We start from the raw sequence: 19,536 nt of genomic DNA, 5'->3' as shown, positions 1-19,536 counted from the left end.
ATAAGTGTCATCTGTTTTTACCTCAGTATGTTGGCAGCGGTATACATTAAACAAACGTATACGTTTCTTTACTTTTTCTTTTCTTTTCTTTTCTTTTATTAGTAGAATTAGCAAAAGTCCTGTTAGAGTCTGGTTAGTTCCAGTTGGCGGCGGTAGTGCACTGTCTGTCATCTGACCGAAAAAGAAGAAGAAGTTTTACGACATTGCCGCTCACATTGCGGCGACTATTTTGCGACAGCGGCTCTGTTGACGGCACACGTGTGTCCTATTCAGTCGGCTCGATAGTGTTTACTTCAGCATGGTGAAAGTGTCGAAGAAAAGCAGAAAGACCATGAGCAGAAAAGAGAGTGTTAAAAAACGCTCCCTGGTGACCGGGGAGGACGCAGCGGTGAAGTCGGACGTAGTCTACGACGACGCGGGAGAGGAGGAGGATTTAAACGAGGCAGATGAAAACATCACAAGTGAGGAGGAGGAGGACGGCAGGGATGAACGAAAACGCCAAAAGCTGCTGGAGGCCATCAGCTCTCTCGGGGGTAAGAGGAAAAAGAAGTTGGGGGAGAGGTCCGAGGCGGCCGTCCAGATGTCCGAGTTCACGGTCAACGCGGAGGGCGAGGGCGACAAAGTCGACCTGTCAGACCTCATCCGGACCATGGACAAAAACCCCACTGTTCCTGCCAAGACCAAGAAGCAGCTGAAGACCCTGCAGCAGAGCAGTAAGACCGTTGAATGTCCTCTCAGCAAACAGGAGACCGAGAGGATCCAGAGGGATGTTGCCTTTCAGAAGGCAGCCTCAGAGGTGTCCTGGTGGAAAGGTGTCATCAAACAGAATCAGAGGGCCGAGCAGCTGGTCTTCCCCCTGAACCAGGAGCCCTCTGGTCCCAAACCCATGGAGAGGGTGGTCAACGGCTGGAAGGCGCAAACCCCGCTCGAGCAGGAGATTTTTGCCCTTCTGTCCGTCAACAAGCAACCCATCAACGACCCCATACTGACCCCTGCTGAGGAAGCTTCGCTGAGGGCAATGAGTCTGGAGGACGCCAAGATCCGCCGTGCAGAGCTGCAGAAAGCCCGGGCCCTGCAGTCCTACTACGAGGCCAAGGCCCGGAGAGAGAGGAAGATCAAGAGCAAGAAATACCACAAAGTGCAGAATAAGGCCAAGCGTAAAGAGTTCCTGAAGCAGTTTGATGAGATGGTGAAAACCGACCCGGCTGCTGCCTTAGAGGAGCTGAACAAGATGGAGCTGGCCAGGATGCAGGAGAGGATGTCGCTGAAGCACCAGAACAGCGGCAAGTGGGCCAAGTCCAAGGCCATCATGGCCAAATATGATGAGGGGGCTCGCAAAGCCATGCAGCAGCAGCTGGAGGTGAACAAAGACCTGACCCAGAAGCTTGTGACATCACAGAATAATGAGGAAGAGGAGGAGGATAAGGCAGCTGGTGCAGAGCTGATGCCTGATTTTGTGAATGATGCAGTGCAAGGGCTGGATTCTTCAAACCCCTGGATGAGATGCAAGCTCTCTGTAGATCCCACAGAGATGAGTGGCACTGTGGATCTGACAGCAGAGGGGGCTAGAGTGGAGGGAAATACAGCTGAGGAAGAAGAAGAAGAGGAGGAGGAGGCGGTGAAGGAAACAGAGGAGGAAGCACTACTCAGAGAGTTCAACAGCAAGAGGAAACATCGTCAGGTTCAGGAGGCTGACATAGAACCTGTGATATGTTTGGACGATGATGATGATGAGGAGGAGGAGAGTAAAGCTACAGCAGAGGACAAAGAGGAGCAGGAGCTGTCAGAGTTCACGAGCCTCCTCCGAGGACTTGCAGACGCCCGGCGGGATGCTGAGGCGGAGCACGCAGAGGCAACAGCAGACACTTCAGCTCAGCTGGAAGAAGGGCTGACGAGGATCAGGACTCTGGAGGATGTGGAGCTCCTCAGTCAGGAGGATTCAGCCGCTGATAAAGAACCTGTTCAGCCCTCACTGCCCCCTGCCACAAAAAACCTGCCGCCTGCAGCTCCAGTCAGGGAGAAAAACAGGAAGAGGAAGAGAGGGATTGAGCTGAAACAAGTTCTCACCAAAGAGACAAAAGTCATCCATGTCCCACTCACTCCAGCGGTCGAAGATGCAGAGGACTCAGATGAAAAGCTGGACCAGAGGGGGCTCATCAAAGAGGCGTTTGCCGGAGATGACGTCATCTCAGACTTCTTGAAGGACAAGAGGAAGCAGGAAGACATGGGGAAACCGAAGGTGGTGGACCTGACACTGCCTGGGTGGGGGGAGTGGGGAGGGACAGGCCTCAAGCCATCCCGCAACAAACGCAGGAGGTTCAGGATTAAGACTGCCCCACCTCTGCCCAGGAAAGATAACCACCTGCCCAGTGTCATCATCTCAGAGAAAAGAAACAGCTCCATCAGCCTCCACCAGGTGAACACGCTGCCCTTCCCCTTCGAGAACCACGCCCAGTTTGAGAGCACCATCCGCTCTCCCATGGGCCGCACCTGGAACACAGAGCGGACCGTCAGAAAGATCACCAAGCCCAAGGTGGTCACCCAGCTGGGTGCCATCATCGAGCCCATGGCCCGGGAGCAGCTGATGAAGAACAAGAAGCTGGTGCCTCCTGGGAGTAAACAGAGTGTGGACTTAAAGAAGAAAACCAAACCAAAATGATCAGGACAAGCAGCTGCTGTGTGGACATTAAACTGTGTGTGTGAGGGATGATGATCAGTTCATGTGTTTCAGTGTTTATGGAGCTCAGATAATCTGTTTCACAAATTCTATAACTCATCTTTTTTCTATAATTCTTTCATATTGTGTATTTGATATTAAAATGTGTTAAATCAAATATATAAAAGTAGTTAAGATTTCAAATAAATTCCATCTGCGGAGTTAAAGATATGGTTGTAAACTCATGAGTTGGGTTATGTGTGTGTTATTTGGATCCATTCAGCCCTTTGCAGCTGCGTCAGCTGTGAGATGCACTGTAACAGCTATATTTGTAATGAACAGGACACCATACCATGTTGATCCTGCCTGCTGCTGTCATACAGGTCGTGTTTTAAGATACTGCGGAACATTTCCAGTCTTTGTGTCCTGCACAGCTGAATCTGCAGAGCCAGAAAAATCTGAAATGAAGAGAGGAAGTTCTCCTGCAGTCCTCATGTTCAGAACAGCTGACCCTGTAAAATGACTTCAGGGTGTCAAAGCATCTAAGTATTAACAGCAAAATGTCCCCAAAGTATCAGAAGTAAAACTACTCATTATGCAGACTGGCTGACTATATTATTATAGGCCTGTTTTTTATTATATTATTATTATTATGATTGATGAATTTAATAAAACAGTATTTTAAATGTGGCTGCTGGTAGAGAGTCTGATGTTGGTAGAGTGTCTGAACAGTGTTGATGAACACTGTTCTTGCAGACATGATCCCACAGTGTGACACAGCTGAGAGTGAAGTGCTGCCACAAGCTGGTAACTGACACACGTGAGTTTCAAGGCTCCACAGTCCAAAGGAAAACTTTTGAAACCTTCATTAACTGGATCATCATAATAATAACTCACAATACCACTGCAGTGCTTATTCAAAAATTACCAAAAAATAGAGGGTTTCATCTGATTTGAATTTATTGATCTGATTAGATTGACTGATTTAAAGCATAGCTTAGGCAAAGTTGTTGCTCAGCTGCTGCTTTTTAGACATTGAACATTTGGGAATGTATAATTAAAAAAAGAACCATGTTTATGTTTACATTCATCAAACTAATCTATGACATAATATTGCAGTACTATTGTTCTGGTGCTGATATAAAAACATTTCAAATTGTTAACAGTAACATACAGAGCTGAAACTGCTGGTCCATCAGTCACTTAATAAAATTAAAAAGCAAATTATTTGATAATTGATTTATTGAATGAGGTCATTTTTCAAACAGTGCCCCCTGGTTTCAGTTCTGTTTTTGTCATTATGTGACATTGAAATATAAACCGTGATCACTATTTTTATAGACAAACAAGTAATCAATTAGTTCAGAGAATAACCATTAGATCAATTGATTAGTTGAAACCCTAATCTGTGCATTGTGAGGAAACATCAGCATCACTTTGCTTTTTACACCCAGGGTTATGTGTATTAACAGATGATGTGGTCTGTGGTCCGCTGGTCTGTTGGTCTGCTTGTCTGCTGGTCTGCTGTGGTCTGCTGGTCTGCAGTGGTCTGCTGTGGTCTGCTGGTCTGCAGTGGTCTGCTGTGGTCTGCGGTGGTCTGCTGTGGTCTGTGGTGGTCTGCTGTGGTCTGCTGTGGTCTGCTGGTCTGTGGTGGTCTGGTCACACTTCAGTCAGCAGCGGTCAGTATGTGTCTGCCTGATGGAGGGAGGGAGGGTTAGACGGCAGCTAACAGCAGCATTTTCCTAGTTTGTGCTTGACTTGCTTCCACTCTCTTTCGTGTTGATTTTCAATACATTTGTAAGGCCATGCAGCAGAGTCTAAAAGAAAAGCCATTACAGTTGGGTTAAACCTTCACACATGGGTGAAAGTGCATGCTTTGGCACCTGACATCTCTGTATTTCACATGATAGACACTCTATTACAGAGGGGGATGCTGTAATGGACTATGCATCAGTTCAGGTAATGGTTGTCAGCTTTAGTGCCCGAGAGGCAGTGGAGAATTCCATTAGAAACCTTATAGTTACTAAATCAGTCATTCTCCACCTTCCTCTCTATTGAAACTCCTCTTTGGGGCAATTACTACAGCTTCATACAGCTCTCAGCAGTCAACAGAGACCTAGTCCTTGAACTTCCTCCTGCCTGCTAGACTGCATCAAGTTCAGACAGTGATTCTCACACAAATATATGGAGGCTGCTGTGGCTGTTAATCAGAGAGCCAGGGTATGAGTGCTCTACAGCTCCTATGATGGAACATGTTTTTCTCCACAAGGCCCATTTAGAGAGCCACTTAAACATTTGTTCTAGGATGAAGGAGCATTTATGCCTATAGCTTATTGGTTGGCTGATGTACTGGAGATACACTGGTGTGTTTTCTGCTCCTGATCAGGTCTTGCTGTGTTATGGCTGTGAGATGTGACATGAGGACTTATCTTGAATAACTCTGTATTCATCATCATGCTGAGCAGAAGTTAAATACCCCCATCCACACAGCAGTGGACGTTCAAATCTGCAGCTTTATTTCCCTCTGATGCTTCACTACAGTCCAACTGCCTTGCAGGTCTGTGCATGAAACAATCCAGCAGAGGACTCTTTCCCATTTCCTGCTGTAATCTGAGGCCCAGCACCATTCCAACCCTGACAGGTGTAAGATTAACTTAGTTAGGTGTAAAGCTGCTCATGCGCACCAAATTAAATTAATGGAACAAATTTCCCTCCTAATTAAGATGAAAATACGTGTCAGTTGTAACCTTGCTGAGCACTAATTATGTACAAATGATTTATCATCTGTTTCGTCCTGAATAGCAATGTGCTCACCTCTCCGATAGCCCTGGCTGGCTGTTAAGAGATGGGCCCTGATTAACAGTGACAGGTTGTGCTGCGGAGAAGCTGTACATTGCCGAATATCCAATCAGAGGCGGCCTGAGCTCAGACTCTCCTCCCTTCCATTAACCTACATGGAGTGTGCAGCTGAGCATCACTGTGCCTCAGCTCTCCTTCTTGTTTCTCTCCTCAGAATGAAAATAAGGAACATTCAAAGAGGAGACACCGGGGGGAGGGAGGGGTGGGGGATTGTAAAACCTGAACCCAGGATGAATCCCCCCGGATGTTCTATGTGTATTGAGGCTGGATTAGCTTGTGCCTGTATGATCCAGCGTCTTTAACAGACTCTGCACCTCACAAAACAAATTGAATAATGCAGAATACAGTTGAGCTCATACATCAACATTTTACGCGTGGCGGCTGGTAATTACTTCAAAGTGTCCTACAACAAAAACAAGCCTGAATAAGCCTGGTACCAGCTGAGGCCAGCAGGTGGTGCAAGAGGTTAAGACTGCCAGAAGCCTCTGTGTGAATTCCTGTGGACTAAAATATCAAAATAAACAGAGCTTCATCATACAATTACAGCCTGACTGGGATATTCCATCTTATTTCCTCCTGCCTTGCAAGTACAGATATATTTCAATGGGCAGCAGCTTTGATTAGCATTAGAATCAGAGTCCCTTGTGTTGCTAAGGACACACTGGCCAATCTGTAATCATTGTTCCACAGGCTTGCTCACAGGGGATATAGCCCACTTTGTCATTATCATTCAATATGCCACACACATGCTGGCATGGCTTCCATGGTGCTGCGAGCAACAGGGCATTTGCATTTTCTCCTCATAGTATGAAGAATCTGCAAAGACAATGATGCACCACAAATAAGTCCTCTCTCCCTGCACTGCCTGGAGGTGGGAGATGCCTCTCCTCCCTCGGAGCTGCTGGAGACGCAGAGACACTCCCCCATTGCATGTCTCATTTTCTCTGTGCTTGTTTACTCTGCAATTGTCTACCTGTGCATCTTCAAAATGTCATTATGTACAAGTGTCAGCTCCAGCCATTAGGGATCATTTGACTTTCTATTGTGTTTGGTCGTTATTTAGTTGACAACCAGCGCTGCCATGATTTGCTCTGTGAATGTTTCATTGTTGTGGTAAATGTCGGTTTGCCTGCTCTGGGAGGGTACCTGTGTTTTCCAGCTCATTTCTCTTTTTTGTTTTCAGACGAGCTTGACTGTCCAAACCCAGCTATTCCCCTGCTGCTGGAGAAAAGGCAGAGCTGCTGTTCATGCAGATTCAGAGCATGTCAACATGCACACAGACAGAGAGGGGATGTCAGATGATCTTTGTGAGAGGGATCTCCACATTTCTGCCTTGTGCCCTATGGCTGGAGGTTGTTGTAATGTGCACAATTGAAATCAAAATCTCAGTTCAGACAAAATTGTAATTTATTTTAACACACACTATAAAAAGTCCTTGAATGGCTCAATCTATATAACTTTATTTTAAAAAGAATATTTTTCCCAATAAATTAATTTCCTATTCTTTTTGTGGTAGTTACACATGAATAAAAAGTGAGAATATTTGAGTAACATATTATTTTGCATGAAAAATGGATTTCACTGAACTTAACAATAAATAGATTTTTACAAAACTCAAAAAAGGGGCTTATGTCAAAAGTAAATGTCATGACCCGCCAACATTCAAGAAACGGAACATATCCTGGATTTCCTCAGCCAAAAAAAAAGTATTTCAGATTTTTAGGCCTCTTTATGACCCTAACTCTACTGGATATGTCATGAATAAATTCACACTTTTATGTATAAAGTTGAATTTCAAAAAAAAAATTTCATCACGATGCAGAGTGCTGAGGTCATCCCAAACATGTGACACATTCATTGGAACACAGGAGCAGCCGCCATTTTCTTTTGTTGCTCCCACAACCTTTTGCCATTTTCTGTCTTTGCCTGCAGTGAGAGAGTTGGGGGCTGAGGTTGGAGGTGCTTAACAAACAGCTTCTCCCACATCATGGCGGTTTGGGGATTGGTGGATGAGACAGGGAGGGAGGGGGTTAGAGGTTAATTATAGACAACAGAGAGGTCACAGGGCCTATTATTTTGGAGCCGGGATCTGTAACGGTCCAATGGGGATGACATTTACAATGAGGGTCCAGCCCCACCCCTTCATCACCATCCACACCCACAGCCCAACCTGTGCACGCCATCACTCACATTAATACTGAAGGAGCCGACAGCGGGACTCAGTGGTCTGATAATGAAAAGGCCCTTAGCGTTTGGCACAGGCAGGATGATGAACTGTATCCCTGGCTGTTCTCTGCCTGCATCAGGGGGCCCCCAAGTAGCCCTTGACAGCTAATTGAAAGCCCCCATACTCTCTTCTTACCTACCAGACTTCCTTTATTACTCTAATTATTGGGGTTAAGTGAATATCCCATGGGGCTGTAAGTAGTCCGGTGTGCAAAACCTGCTGACTCATCTTTTTAGATAAGAAATAAATGGCAGTAGCAGAAGTGAATCACTGCAGCTGTCCTGAATCTGAGGACAGTTTGTCGGAGCCTCATTCAGATTCTTCTTTCTGGTCCTGAAGGTTCACCATTTCTGGACCAAATGAAAACAGATTTTTAAGTTAACAGGCAGGCCGTGCGAATGATTATTAAAGCATATTGGTACGCTGCATATTTATTATATTGAATACTTTCCATGAAAAAACCCCAAAATCAACAATGAGTGGATCCTACTGTGTTGTCAAAGTCATTATATCTTATTCCTCTTGTTGTAAGCCATAAAGCACTACTTTTCTAAACACTATTAGAAGACATGAGTGAGCCACACCGTTGCACTGGGTGAACCATGAACACACACACACACACACACACACACACACACACACACACACACACACACCACACACACACTACTTTATTGTGACTTAGTCCCACAAAGGCCTACACCATCCTGCTGCAGAAATACTTCATACAGCAATACAGCCATAGCAGCAATACAGCAACAAATGACTCCACCACTGAAAATATTCCCCAACAAATGCTTTTTCTTTCAGTTTGAATTGCTGATAGCTAGTGGCCAGCTGTCAACTCACTGAGCCTTTTATCTTTTCTTTTTTTTTTTTTGATAAATGAAGCTTTACTCCTGTGACCTGACCTTATAAATACACCCACCCAAATTTCTGAGCATTGAAAAATAAACAATTCAATTTTTCATTTAATTGTTTGATTATATTTTAATAATAATGATTTAATAACTTCCCAGTAGATGTCAGACATCTAACACTGTAATCTAAGTTTCTGTCCTTTAAACGACCACATTTACTCTAAAACATTGTAAAATGTGTGTGTGTGTTTGTAGAGTGTTAACTCTACAACTATCTAGAAATATTACAGAGGATGTAACCTTGGTGTCTTCTGCAATGAAGATCTAAACATTATGATATTATTATATTCCTGGGAAATGGACAAAAATTTAAAAAATGTCTTAAAGAACATGATAAAATATTCCTGAATCGGTCCCTTTAACCAGATCAGCACCAAAATGCATTCTTCCCTGGACCAGGACCCATCCCTTCACCAAGTTTGGTGTGAATCAGTTCAGTACTTCTACTGTCCTGTGTCTGTCCCTGTGTTTTTTTTTTTACCTTGAATAAATACATAAATCACCAATTTTTATTCTACTTTGTCGTGATCTTTAAGAACTAGTGCTTTCAAAACTTTTTTTTCTCTCTTTCCCTCTGTCTGTTTTTCTCTCAGTTTGTTTGGCATCATTACGGACAATAACAGCAGCTCTGAGCTTTTTCTACTGGGATCCTTAAAATCTGTATGAACCATAGTTAGCTGTGTTAAGTTAACTCTGAGCTGTGGAAGAATGAGAGAGCAGGGAGAGTCTGTTGATGTTCAGACCATTGTGTAGCCAGATATAATCCCTGAAACCCCATCATGAGCGGCAGGCCTCAGTATGTTGAATACAAACTAGTGTAAATGGGACTGAGGATTAAGAGTGATCCACTCCGCACTGTGACTTTCTCACCTCTGCATCTCTGTAAGCCTATTAGACCACAAGAGCACATCAAATATACTGCACACACAAATATGTCTGTGCGTGTGTGTTTGTGCATGTGTGTTTGTGTGATGAATGACTACAGCATACAGATGTTTATTTTCTCTGTTTGAAAGCTGAAATGCTGCACTACCTGACAAGCAGTTTAATCTATTTTACAATTTTTAATAAAAATTCTCAAATATAATATATATAATATATATTATATGGTAATTTTAACTCCTAAAAAACACATTAAGTGCTCTCCAAAAAATATGTTAAACCTAATATTCCACAATTAGTTGAATTAATAACGCTGCTATGTAACATGTAAAAATGAATATTTAAACATATCAACCTTATGAATAACGCAGTTGTTAATAAAAACAACAACAAAAAAAAAAAATAATAATAATAACGCGTCCTCTAGTGACTTGGCTGATTTATGGTAATACTTTTTTGGGATAATCCATGGAAAGTAAAATCCAATCACGTAATACGTCCGCTTTGTGTAACGCGGTGACGTAATGTCTTTAGACGCTGATTGGGTGTTCATTCAACTCAGACAGCCGGAAGTGGAGTTAGTAGGCAGAGAGGGCTACTTAATATTTTTGTGTATTGCATCGTAGTATTAGTGAGTGAGAGGTTTTAAATGTCATATGAAATGTATGACTGAAGGTCTCCGTCATCATAAGGTAAGAGGACCGTTAACCTCTGACAGTCGCTCCGGCGGTTAGCTGTTATTGACACATGCACTTTAGCTAGCTGTCTAGCTATTGCATCTAATCAGGCTAGCCAACTAACGTTAGGCTAACTTAGCATGTCCCCTGCCATCACAGCTAGTTGCTCATTATTACTGATTAACTGAGGTGTTTCGTTGCTTCTTTGAGTAAATCAGAAACAGTGAAAGACAGACAAATGCTGTTTGCGCCGCTTGATGATTAGCGGCCATGCTAAGTTCATCAGGTAGCCAGTTAATTGCTGTCAAACAAGAAAAGTTATAAAGTACAACGTGTTAACGTCACGCTCCAGGTGACCACAGACTGAGGCTAAGAGTGAGCGCAATCCAACAGTGGCAACTGAGTGTCATGTTATCATTGAGCGATAATACTGGAGCCGTCTCTTCGTCTTTGTGGTGCAGCTGTTGATTGATATTTTCAGTGTTCAATGTGGAAAGTGAGCATTAATTCCAGTGTATAGGTAAAGAGTCAGGCAAGAGTGTGCAACGTGATGTTGTACTGATTCCAAGTTACACCTGTATGTGCATGTTTGTAGATCCTTACTATTAATAAATAAGTGAAATATCACAATTTCAGTTTTGTGTTTCAGGGTGGATTTTCCTGTTGTCCTGGTTGTTCAGCTTGGTTTAGGATGTCAGGAGAGTACATTGAACTCACTGTTGGATAAAGATGTGCCCCACTGTTCCTTCCATATCTCCTGACCTAGACCTCTGACTGCCCTTGACACTGACAGCCATGAGTGACAGCACAGTGACCAGGAGCCAGCAGGAGTGGTCGGGGCCCCGGCCAACACAGCAGCAACCCCAGGGCCCCTACATCTCAGTCATCACCAACAGGTTAGCTCTGTGTCTGCCCTACATTGACCTTTATGTGTTATCCTTGACAGCATGCAGATATGGGGAACATGTGGTCAACTCTCTCATTGTGTCAAATAAATTAAACTAAAAATACCATGACGATGATGAAGGTGAAAGTGAATTTTTTAACCCACAACTCCCATAATGCCATTTTCTCTGATGGTTGTTCCAAGAATAACAGAGCTTTGGAAGGATATCTATAGTAGTCTGCTTGACATACTGTAGGCAGACTGCTTTCCTTTCACCAGGTTGTGTCAATTTGCACTATGAAATTTAACACTGTAGACATTTTCCTGACTCCTTTGGTTTTGTGTTGTAGAACCACCAACTTGGTAATCAGAGGGGCCATGCTGTTCTCTGTGGGCGTCTTCCTGGCCCTGGTGCTAAACTTACTTCAAGTGCAGAGAAACGTCACCCTCTTTCCCCCAGATGTCATCAGCAGTATCTTCTCCTCAGCCTGGTGGGTGCCGCCCTGCTGTGGTACGGCCTCAGGTATGTGAACACATCTCCCATAAAAAGTGAAAAAACACATCGGGTTCATTTTTGTCTTTACTTTTGTTACTTAAAAGAGAAGAGAGAAGAGTGTTGGTGGTGTTGACCCTGAGATGAAATGTCCTGAAAGGTGCTTTAGTGTTCTGGCATAAGTCTTTTCATACAGCATGAGAACTTAACAGCTTTGAGTTCAATGCAAATATTCTGTGCTCTTCTCTGTTGTGAGTCAGTCTTAAGCCAGGAGACCACTTCAAAATCTAATAACTTTCATATCTACATTAACTGCCAGATCTGCCTGCTCCCACACTGACATTGTAAGACAACAGGAGGCATCAGACTGCAAACTATAGTGGTTAAGATCACAGTAAGAAGCAGCTCAGCCACAGTGAACATGATGTAAAAAGAGGTACATAAGTAGTTTAAAGCTGAGTTCATACCAACATGTCACACAGGATGGCAGAGTGGAAAGTGGGTGGGAGATACAGTATTTTATAAATGTAGGTATAATGGGGTCCAATTATTAGACAGTCTCTCCTGGATGATGTTTGTAGTGTTGCAGTCATTTAAATGTTAAGTGGTAGTGGTGTTAAGAACAATACACATACAGTATATCAGTCATGGTGTGAAGTTGAATCTGAATGTTGAATTGGCAGGTACTGATATCTACAGTGGGGCAAAAAAGTTTAGTCAGCCACCAATTGTGCAAGTTCTCCCACTTAAAAAGATGAGGCCTCTAATTTTCATCATAGGTATACCTCAACTATGAGAGACAAAATGAGAAAAAAAAAAAAAAAAAAATCAGAAAATCACTGTCTGATTTTTAAAGAATTTATTTGCAAATTATGGTGGAAATAAGTATTTGGTCAATAACAAAGTTCATCTCAATACTTTGTTATTGTACCCTTTGTTGGTAATGACAGAGGTCAAATGTTTTCTGTAAGTCTTCACAAGGTTTTCACACACACTGTTGTTGGTATTTTGGCCCGTTCTCCATGCAGAGCTCCTCTAGAGCAGTGATGTTTGGGGGTGTCGCTGGGCAACACGGACTTTCACTCCCTCCAAAGATTTTCTATGGGGTTGAGATCTGGAGACTGGCTAGGCTAATGCTTCTTACGAAGCCTCTTTCATTGCCCGGGCGGTGTATTTGGGATCATGGTCATGCTGAAAGACCCAGCCACGTTTCATCTTCAAATGCCTTGCTGATGGAAGGAGGTTTTCACTCAAAATCTCATGATACATGCCCCATCTATTCTTTCCTTTACACGGATCAGTCGTCCTGGTCCCTTTGCAGAAAAACAGCCCAAAGCATGATGTTTCCACCCCATGCTTCACAGTAGGTATGGTGTTCTTTGGATGCAACTCAGCATTCTTTCTCCTCCAAACACGACAAGTTGAGTTTTTACCAAAAGTTCTATGTTTGGTTTCATATGACATTCTCAATCCTCTTCTGGATCATCCAAATGCTTCTAGCAAACTTCAGACGGCCTGGACATGTGCTGGCTTAAGCAGGGGGACACGTCTGGCACTGCAGGATTTGAGTCCCTGGCGGCGTAGTGTGTTACTGATGGTAGCCTTTGTTACTTTGGTCCCAGCTCTCTGCAGGTCATTACTAGGTCCCCCGTGTGGTTCTGGGATTTTTGCTCACCGTTCTTGTGATCATTTTGACCCCAGGGGTGAGATCTTGCGTGGAGCCCCAGATCGAGGGAGATTATCAGTGGTCTTGTATGTCTTCCATTTTCCAATTGCTCCCACAGTTGATTTCTTCACACCAAGCTGCTTACCTATTGCAGATTCAGTCTTCCCAGCCTGGTGCAGGTCTACAATTTTGTTTCTGGTGTCCTTTGACAGCTCTTTGGTCTCGGCCATAGTGGAGTTTGGAGTGTGACTGTTTGAGGTTGTGGACAGGTGTCTTTTATACTGATAACCAGTTCAAACAGGTGCCATTAATACAGGTAACGAGTGGAGGACAGAGGAACCTCTTAAAGAAGAAGTTACAGGTCTGTGAGAGCCAAAAATCTTACTTGTTTGTAGGTGACCAAATACTTATTTTACTGAGGAATTTACCAATTAATTCATTAAAAATCCTACAATGTGATTTCCTGGATTAGTTCCCCCCATTCTGTCTCTCATAGTTGAAGTGTACCTATGATGAAAATTACAGGCTTCTCTCATCTTTTTAAGTGGGAGAACTTGCAAAATTGGTGGCTGACTAAATACTTTTTTGCCCCACTGTATATGTAAAATACTGTTAAAGTATCGCATTTACTTTCTGCTTTTGCAAAGTTTTTTAAGTGGAGATGCCATAGATTTACATCTATTTATCTCAATCCACTTTTAATTCTTAACTCTAATTAATTCACATACTGATAAAATTGTGATTCTTATTGATCCACAGATTTCAAAAATAGATAAATTGTTAATAATGTTTTGTTGGCAAAACAAGAACGGTTCAACTGTGTTCACAGTTCACAGTCAAAACATACAACAGAGTTCACCTTCAAAGATTACAAGTGCTTCTGGATTTAATGGTTTAAAAATTAGCTTTGTAAGACAAAGGTGGAGTAAGGGGTGATTGTACACCATCACCTGGAGACTAATGTTGGTGAAGTGGAAACTCCAGCACTAGCAAACAGGCCGGCCAATCAACACACACCACAGCCAGATGAAGCCTGAAGACTTCAAGCGGCTTAATTTCTGTTTATTAAATCAAGAATACATTCTAAACTGAGTTAATTCTGAATCAAACAACAAGAAGCAAAACCATATTGTGAGATTCCCAGCCTGTCATAAATCTGAGTGAAACCAAAATTTATAGAGGGAATCTTCAATAACAGCAAAGATTTTAATCTTTACAATGTAACGAGACCCTGAGACAGCAGAGCGGTATTAATTAACTTTATCTGTATTATATACACACTGTGGTTAATTTAATCAAAGGGAGATATTTCCACTCTGTTGAGCTGAACAAATATAACATTTTTTATGCACTTAAGTAAGACTATCCATAATAGTGCAACCACTGCTCATAACATTTAAAAAAAAAAAAAAAGACACACACACACACACACACACACACACACACACACACAGTTTTACATATGAATGCTCAGCATGCCCACTAGGCCCGACTAGCCAGCGTTATTGAAATGTTGTCCCCTGAGTGTGAAGCTGAGGATGGAGATGAAGCGCAGTGCTGCCTGCTCCCAAGTGGTCCAGCACAAAGCACAACAGCCTGAGGCTCTCTTCATCCCCAGACACACTGCTCCTCCTGCAGGAGCCTGTCACTTCCACTTGTTGCTACTACACAATATGCTTCATACCCCAGGGGAGGGCTACTGCATTTTGTTGATGGTGTAAGAATTAATTTGTTTTGAAGCCACATTAGTGAGGTCAGAGGTTATCAGGGTGTGAGCTGCAGATCACTGCACTTTATTCTCATTTTTATAGAATACAAGTTGGCAGCGTCCATGGCCTGCTGTAGGAAATAAAATAATTTTCTATTAAAGGATATTGGAATCGGGTGCTGTGTGAAGCATTTATTTAATCTGTTATCATTTTAGTAGTAGTCTTTGTAGTAATTTTGTGTTTCATTGTAGTTATGTGTCTCTTTGTAGTTATTTTGTGTCAATTTGTAGTTGTTTTATGTTACTTTGTTGTTGTATGTTGTTGTTTGTTCTCTTTGTGGTTGATTCATGTTTTATTGTAGTTTTTTGTGTTTGTAATTGTTTTGTGTCTCTGTAGTTGTTTTGTGTTTCTTTGTAGTGTTGTGTCTCTTTGTAGTTGTTTTGTGTCTCTGTAGATGTTTTGTGTCACTTTGCAGTTGTGTTATGCTTCAGTGTAGTTTTTTAGTCTCTTTGTAGTTGTTTCATGTTTTATTGTAGTTGATTTGTGTCTGTAGTTGTTTTGTGTTTCATTGTAGTTGTTTTGTGTCTCTTTGTAGTTGTTTTGTCTCTTTGTAGTTTTGTGTTTCTTTGAAGTTCTTTTGTTTCTTTGCAGTTGTTTTGTGTCTTTTTGTAGTTATTTTGTGTCTCTGCAGTTATGTGTCTCTTTGTAGTTGTTCAATTGACTTTTCTACAAGAACTATAAACAGTCACTTCAAATAGAGTCTGTGGTCCAGGGGCCCCTGACCCTGTGGGCCCCTGGACCTGTGTATGGCCATTCAGTAATCCTTCTGTGTGAGTGTGCTATCAGAGTAGCATGGATGCTGTATAATCCTCAGCACAACACCACGGCAGACATGTTGACTCTGGCAGTAGTGAGAGCTGTTGTGTGACCTCTTGTTTTCCTGCTCTGTGCTCATTTTGTCCCCCCCCTCCCTCCCCACACACACACACACACACAGCATTGATCGGCCTGTTGTACCCCTGCATCGACAGACAGCTGGGAGAGCCACACAAGTTCAAGAGGGAGTGGTCCAGTGTGATGCGCTGCGTGGCTGTGTTTGTGGGCATCAACCATGCCAGTGCTGTATCCTTCTCTCATATGTTGTTGCTGTTTCTGATAGTCTGTCTCAGACCATGATAAGTTCTAATATTTCTCCACTGTATTTACAGTGTGGGAAAAGTTTTATCTACATTTGTTGATTTTAAGACTAACTAGGTCAAAGGTTGAGACAACAGTAAAGCTAAATAAATACTGTTTGGAGCTGTCAGCTCCTGACAACCTGGTCCTTGACCCCACCTCTGTCAGAAAGTGGACTTTGCCAACAACATCCAGCTGTCTCTGACACTGGCAGCGCTCTCCATCGGTCTGTGGTGGACGTTCGACCGCTCCCGAAGTGGCTTCGGCCTCGGAGTTGGCATCGCCCTGCTGGCAACATTGGCCACACAGCTCCTGGTCTACAATGGAGTCTTTCAGTAAGTTAATACAAGTGCACATCTAAAAACAACAAATGTTCACCAAAGTGCTTTACAGAGATGAAATTAAGAGATTGACCACAATAAGATAAATAAGAGGATATAAGTAAAATTATCAAAAGCATATCTGGATAAATCATAGAAACACAAACCCTATTGAGAGAATAAACAAACACAGAGTGTTGTCAGTCATGGTGACTGGTAGTAGGCTAAAGAAAAGAGATGGGTCCTGAGACAGGTTTTAAAGATTTTAGTGGAGGAGAACATCTAAACTATTGCACAGTTTAGGACCAACAATGGGAAACAATCCATCACCTTTGGATTTTAACTGGCTGCTTGTATGGAGCGCAGTGATTGGTCAGCAGATCTCAGAGGTCTGGAGGTGGAACAGGAGACCATCACTTCAGAGATGTAACCTGGTGCAGGTTCATGCAAGAACCAAAGAATCTAAGATCAGTTGTGTAGTTGACTGGTGACTAGTGAAGAGAGATCAGTACAGGTCAGATAAATTAAATTCAAAATTACACCTGAGGCAAAAATGAATGTACGAACAGAAGCTGAAGAACAACAGGAAATGTTGTGCCACCAGTGTTACCTGTTCATTATACAGCTACAACCTCCACCAGCAGTACAGCACTGGATTTGTACAGATGAAACTGGCCTATAACAAGATTAACACAAAATCATTTGTTCTGCATTTCTTTTGTAATTTGTATTTGTCTGTCTGAGAAATTTTAGAATATTTGACCGTTTATTAGACAGTCATTCAAACCTGACTGTCAGCGCAAACACAGCTGAGTGAAGTGGTGGTACATGTTATTTAAAGAATGACCTCCTGCTGTAACATGCTTCTTTTCTGCACAGGTATACGTCTCCAGACTTCCTGTACATCCGCTCCTGGTTACCTTGTATCTTCTTTGCGGGGGTGATAACGATGGGAAACATAGGACGGCAGCTAGCTTTGGTAAGAGACTGGAACCATGTCTGTTGGGTTAGTGTTAGATTCATGTTTTTGGTGGATTGTAATGCAAAAAACACAACAAAGAGTTCATGATGTATCTGTCCTGTGTATAACACTTCTTCTTTTCTTCTTGTTTTTCAGTATGAATATAAATTCATTCAAGAGAAGACCCATCAGGACTGAGGAGTCTCTTTTCTCCATCAGGCCTCTGTCTTTGCAGCAGCCTGAAGCCAGGGACAGGTCATCAGAGAACATCTGCATGCAGCACAGACCAGGACTGTTGGCCCTGGATGAGCCAGTCAGATATGTCCAATGAGCCCCGAGCTCCTGATTGGCTCCCCGGTGCTTTTCGCTGGACTAGACAGTATTTTTGGTTGGCTCTGGTCAGGCCGTTCCGTTTGGAGCGGTCACTGGCTTCGTTCTAACCTGAGCTGAGGTGAACAATGAGAGTGGAGTTTGTTGTGTGTTTCCTTTGGTGTGGTTTATCTCTACTTACCTGGGAGGGGATTAGCAGCGAAGCATCTATCGTTCTTCAGATCAGCTCGGATGTTTGAAACCTTTGGCTCCATTGTGCCAAACACAGTCACACAGGGATCAGTTTTAAACTCTGCTCTTATCGCCTCGTTCTGTCACATCCTTCACGTGTCAGTGGAGAACATGCAGCCCAGTTCATTTATATCTAGAGAGAAATGCATCTACACCGACCTGTTATTGTATGTAATGAGCCGACTCTGTATCTACATGTAACTTGATAAAGGAGAGATAATTTGTACTGTATGTGCAGTGGAGCCATACTGACATGTACAGGATACATGAACAGAGATTTCTTTCTTACTGACTGTGTGAAGCTCTTTGTTGGAAGTGAATGGTTCATTTTGATTTTACACCAGCAGAGGAAATGAGCTTCATCCGTACATAAGCACTGGCCTGAGCTGTGAGCATGTTAAGCACATTTCTTCTCAACATCCATTTATGTTTTTAAATCTTCATTTCAGGGAGAAATGTTTGTCCTATAGCTTCCTCAGTTAAAAAGCAGCATTCAGTAGAAAGGCCAAATCTCCCAGTTCATTGTCTTCATTCAGCACTGGACGGAAATATGATGGTTCTCCTTCATGAACCATGACACTGAGTATGAATTATGACAGTAGATAATAGAAACAGGAAGAATCAAATCAACTATGTCTAGTGTCAGGATTTTCTCTCTTATTTTCATGCACGTTGAATTTCTTTGTTCAAAGGTCAGTTACATGATTCACTACAGGAGGGACATTGCACTTAACTTGAAGAATACAAATCTAGTGTTCAGCAGTGTTACAGTCTGAAGTTCTATTGATGGAATCCTCCTGGCAGAAACCATTAAAGAAGAAAATGTGCATCATATAAACAAGGAGCACTTGCATCTGTAGGAGGTGGGACTAGGTCATTTAAGGGACATTTCTAACAACTTTGTGATGAAATATGAAATATAATAAGAATTCCAGCATTTAAAAGAGATAACAACAGTGTTTTGTAATATCTGATTACATAGGTTAGATGATGTGGAGCCTTTTTAATGCATTTTTCTAGGGTAGCGTTTTGTATCAGTAACATCTGTTAAAATATGAGAGATTGCTACGAACCTTTATGGATGAAGTGTACAGTGGTTAAACAGGGATTAACAGCTCCACTCATTTACACAAACCTCTGAATCTGAACATGTAATAAAACCACAAGCTTTTGGTAACTGCCTCTGATTTCTCTGTTCATAAGTCACACACTTTCTTCTCTGTTTTTTACATTTAATATTTTAAGGAAATCCTCAGGAACAGCGAAAGTCTCGGAAACAATTTCCAGTGCAGTTTAATTGTATAAATCACATACCAATAAAATACTGACTGGTTCCTAGTGGTACTTCAATATAAAGTGGAAGAAAACAAATCTGGGAGGAACCAGGGGTGTTCTGAGATATTGACGATAACGTCATATCTAAACAATAAAATGTTAGCATCATGTTAATAATACAGATATGATAATATTGTGATGGTAGTTTGTTAGGCCTCGAGGGTCTTCATCAGTTCATCTTGTTGTCTTTTCACTATCCATTCGGTAT

At 42.5% G+C, this 19,536-nt stretch overlaps 2 protein-coding genes across 2 annotated transcripts; both read left to right on the top strand.

Annotated features, from left to right (window-relative positions):
• The first annotated feature begins 263 nt into the window (after positions 1-263).
• Positions 264-3,340, top strand: LOC111228080 (U3 small nucleolar RNA-associated protein 14 homolog A-like). Its single transcript, XM_022753874.1, has one exon. It carries the CDS (start codon positions 299-301, stop codon positions 2,657-2,659), a length of 2,361 nt encoding a protein of 786 aa, XP_022609595.1. The 5' UTR covers positions 264-298; the 3' UTR covers positions 2,660-3,340.
• A 6,773-nt stretch (positions 3,341-10,113) lies between these two features.
• On the top strand, positions 10,114-19,156 carry insig2 (insulin induced gene 2). Its single transcript, XM_022753897.1, has 7 exons — positions 10,114-10,236; positions 10,988-11,117; positions 11,458-11,630; positions 15,973-16,097; positions 16,320-16,486; positions 17,351-17,450; positions 17,589-19,156. The coding sequence occupies exons 2-7, from the start codon at positions 11,017-11,019 to the stop codon at positions 17,628-17,630; spliced, it is 708 nt and encodes a 235-aa protein (XP_022609618.1). The 5' UTR covers positions 10,114-10,236; positions 10,988-11,016; the 3' UTR covers positions 17,631-19,156.
• The last annotated feature ends 380 nt before the right edge of the window (positions 19,157-19,536 follow it).

The sequence above is a fragment of the Seriola dumerili genome, unplaced genomic scaffold (genome assembly GCF_002260705.1).
Source record: "Seriola dumerili isolate Sdu_G_001 unplaced genomic scaffold, Sdu_1.0 BDQW01000200.1, whole genome shotgun sequence".
Classification (NCBI taxonomy): Eukaryota; Metazoa; Chordata; class Actinopteri; order Carangiformes; family Carangidae; genus Seriola; species Seriola dumerili.
This window is presented reverse-complemented; position numbering and strand designations above follow the sequence as displayed.

What these genes read in the sequence shown, in the direction of transcription:
- insig2 (XM_022753897.1), top strand. Translation starts at nt 11,017, where the DNA reads ATGAGTGACAGCACAGTGACCAGGAGCCAGCAGGAGTGGTCGGGGCCC. An exon ending in CTGCTGTGGTACGGCCTCAG is followed by an intron (nt 11,631 to 15,972) that starts GTATGTGAACAC and finishes ACACACACACAG; the next exon opens with CATTGATCGGCCTGTTGTAC. An exon ending in GCATCAACCATGCCAGTGCT is followed by an intron (nt 16,098 to 16,319) that starts GTATCCTTCTCT and finishes CACCTCTGTCAG; the next exon opens with AAAGTGGACTTTGCCAACAA.
- LOC111228080 (XM_022753874.1), top strand. Translation starts at nt 299, where the DNA reads ATGGTGAAAGTGTCGAAGAAAAGCAGAAAGACCATGAGCAGAAAAGAG.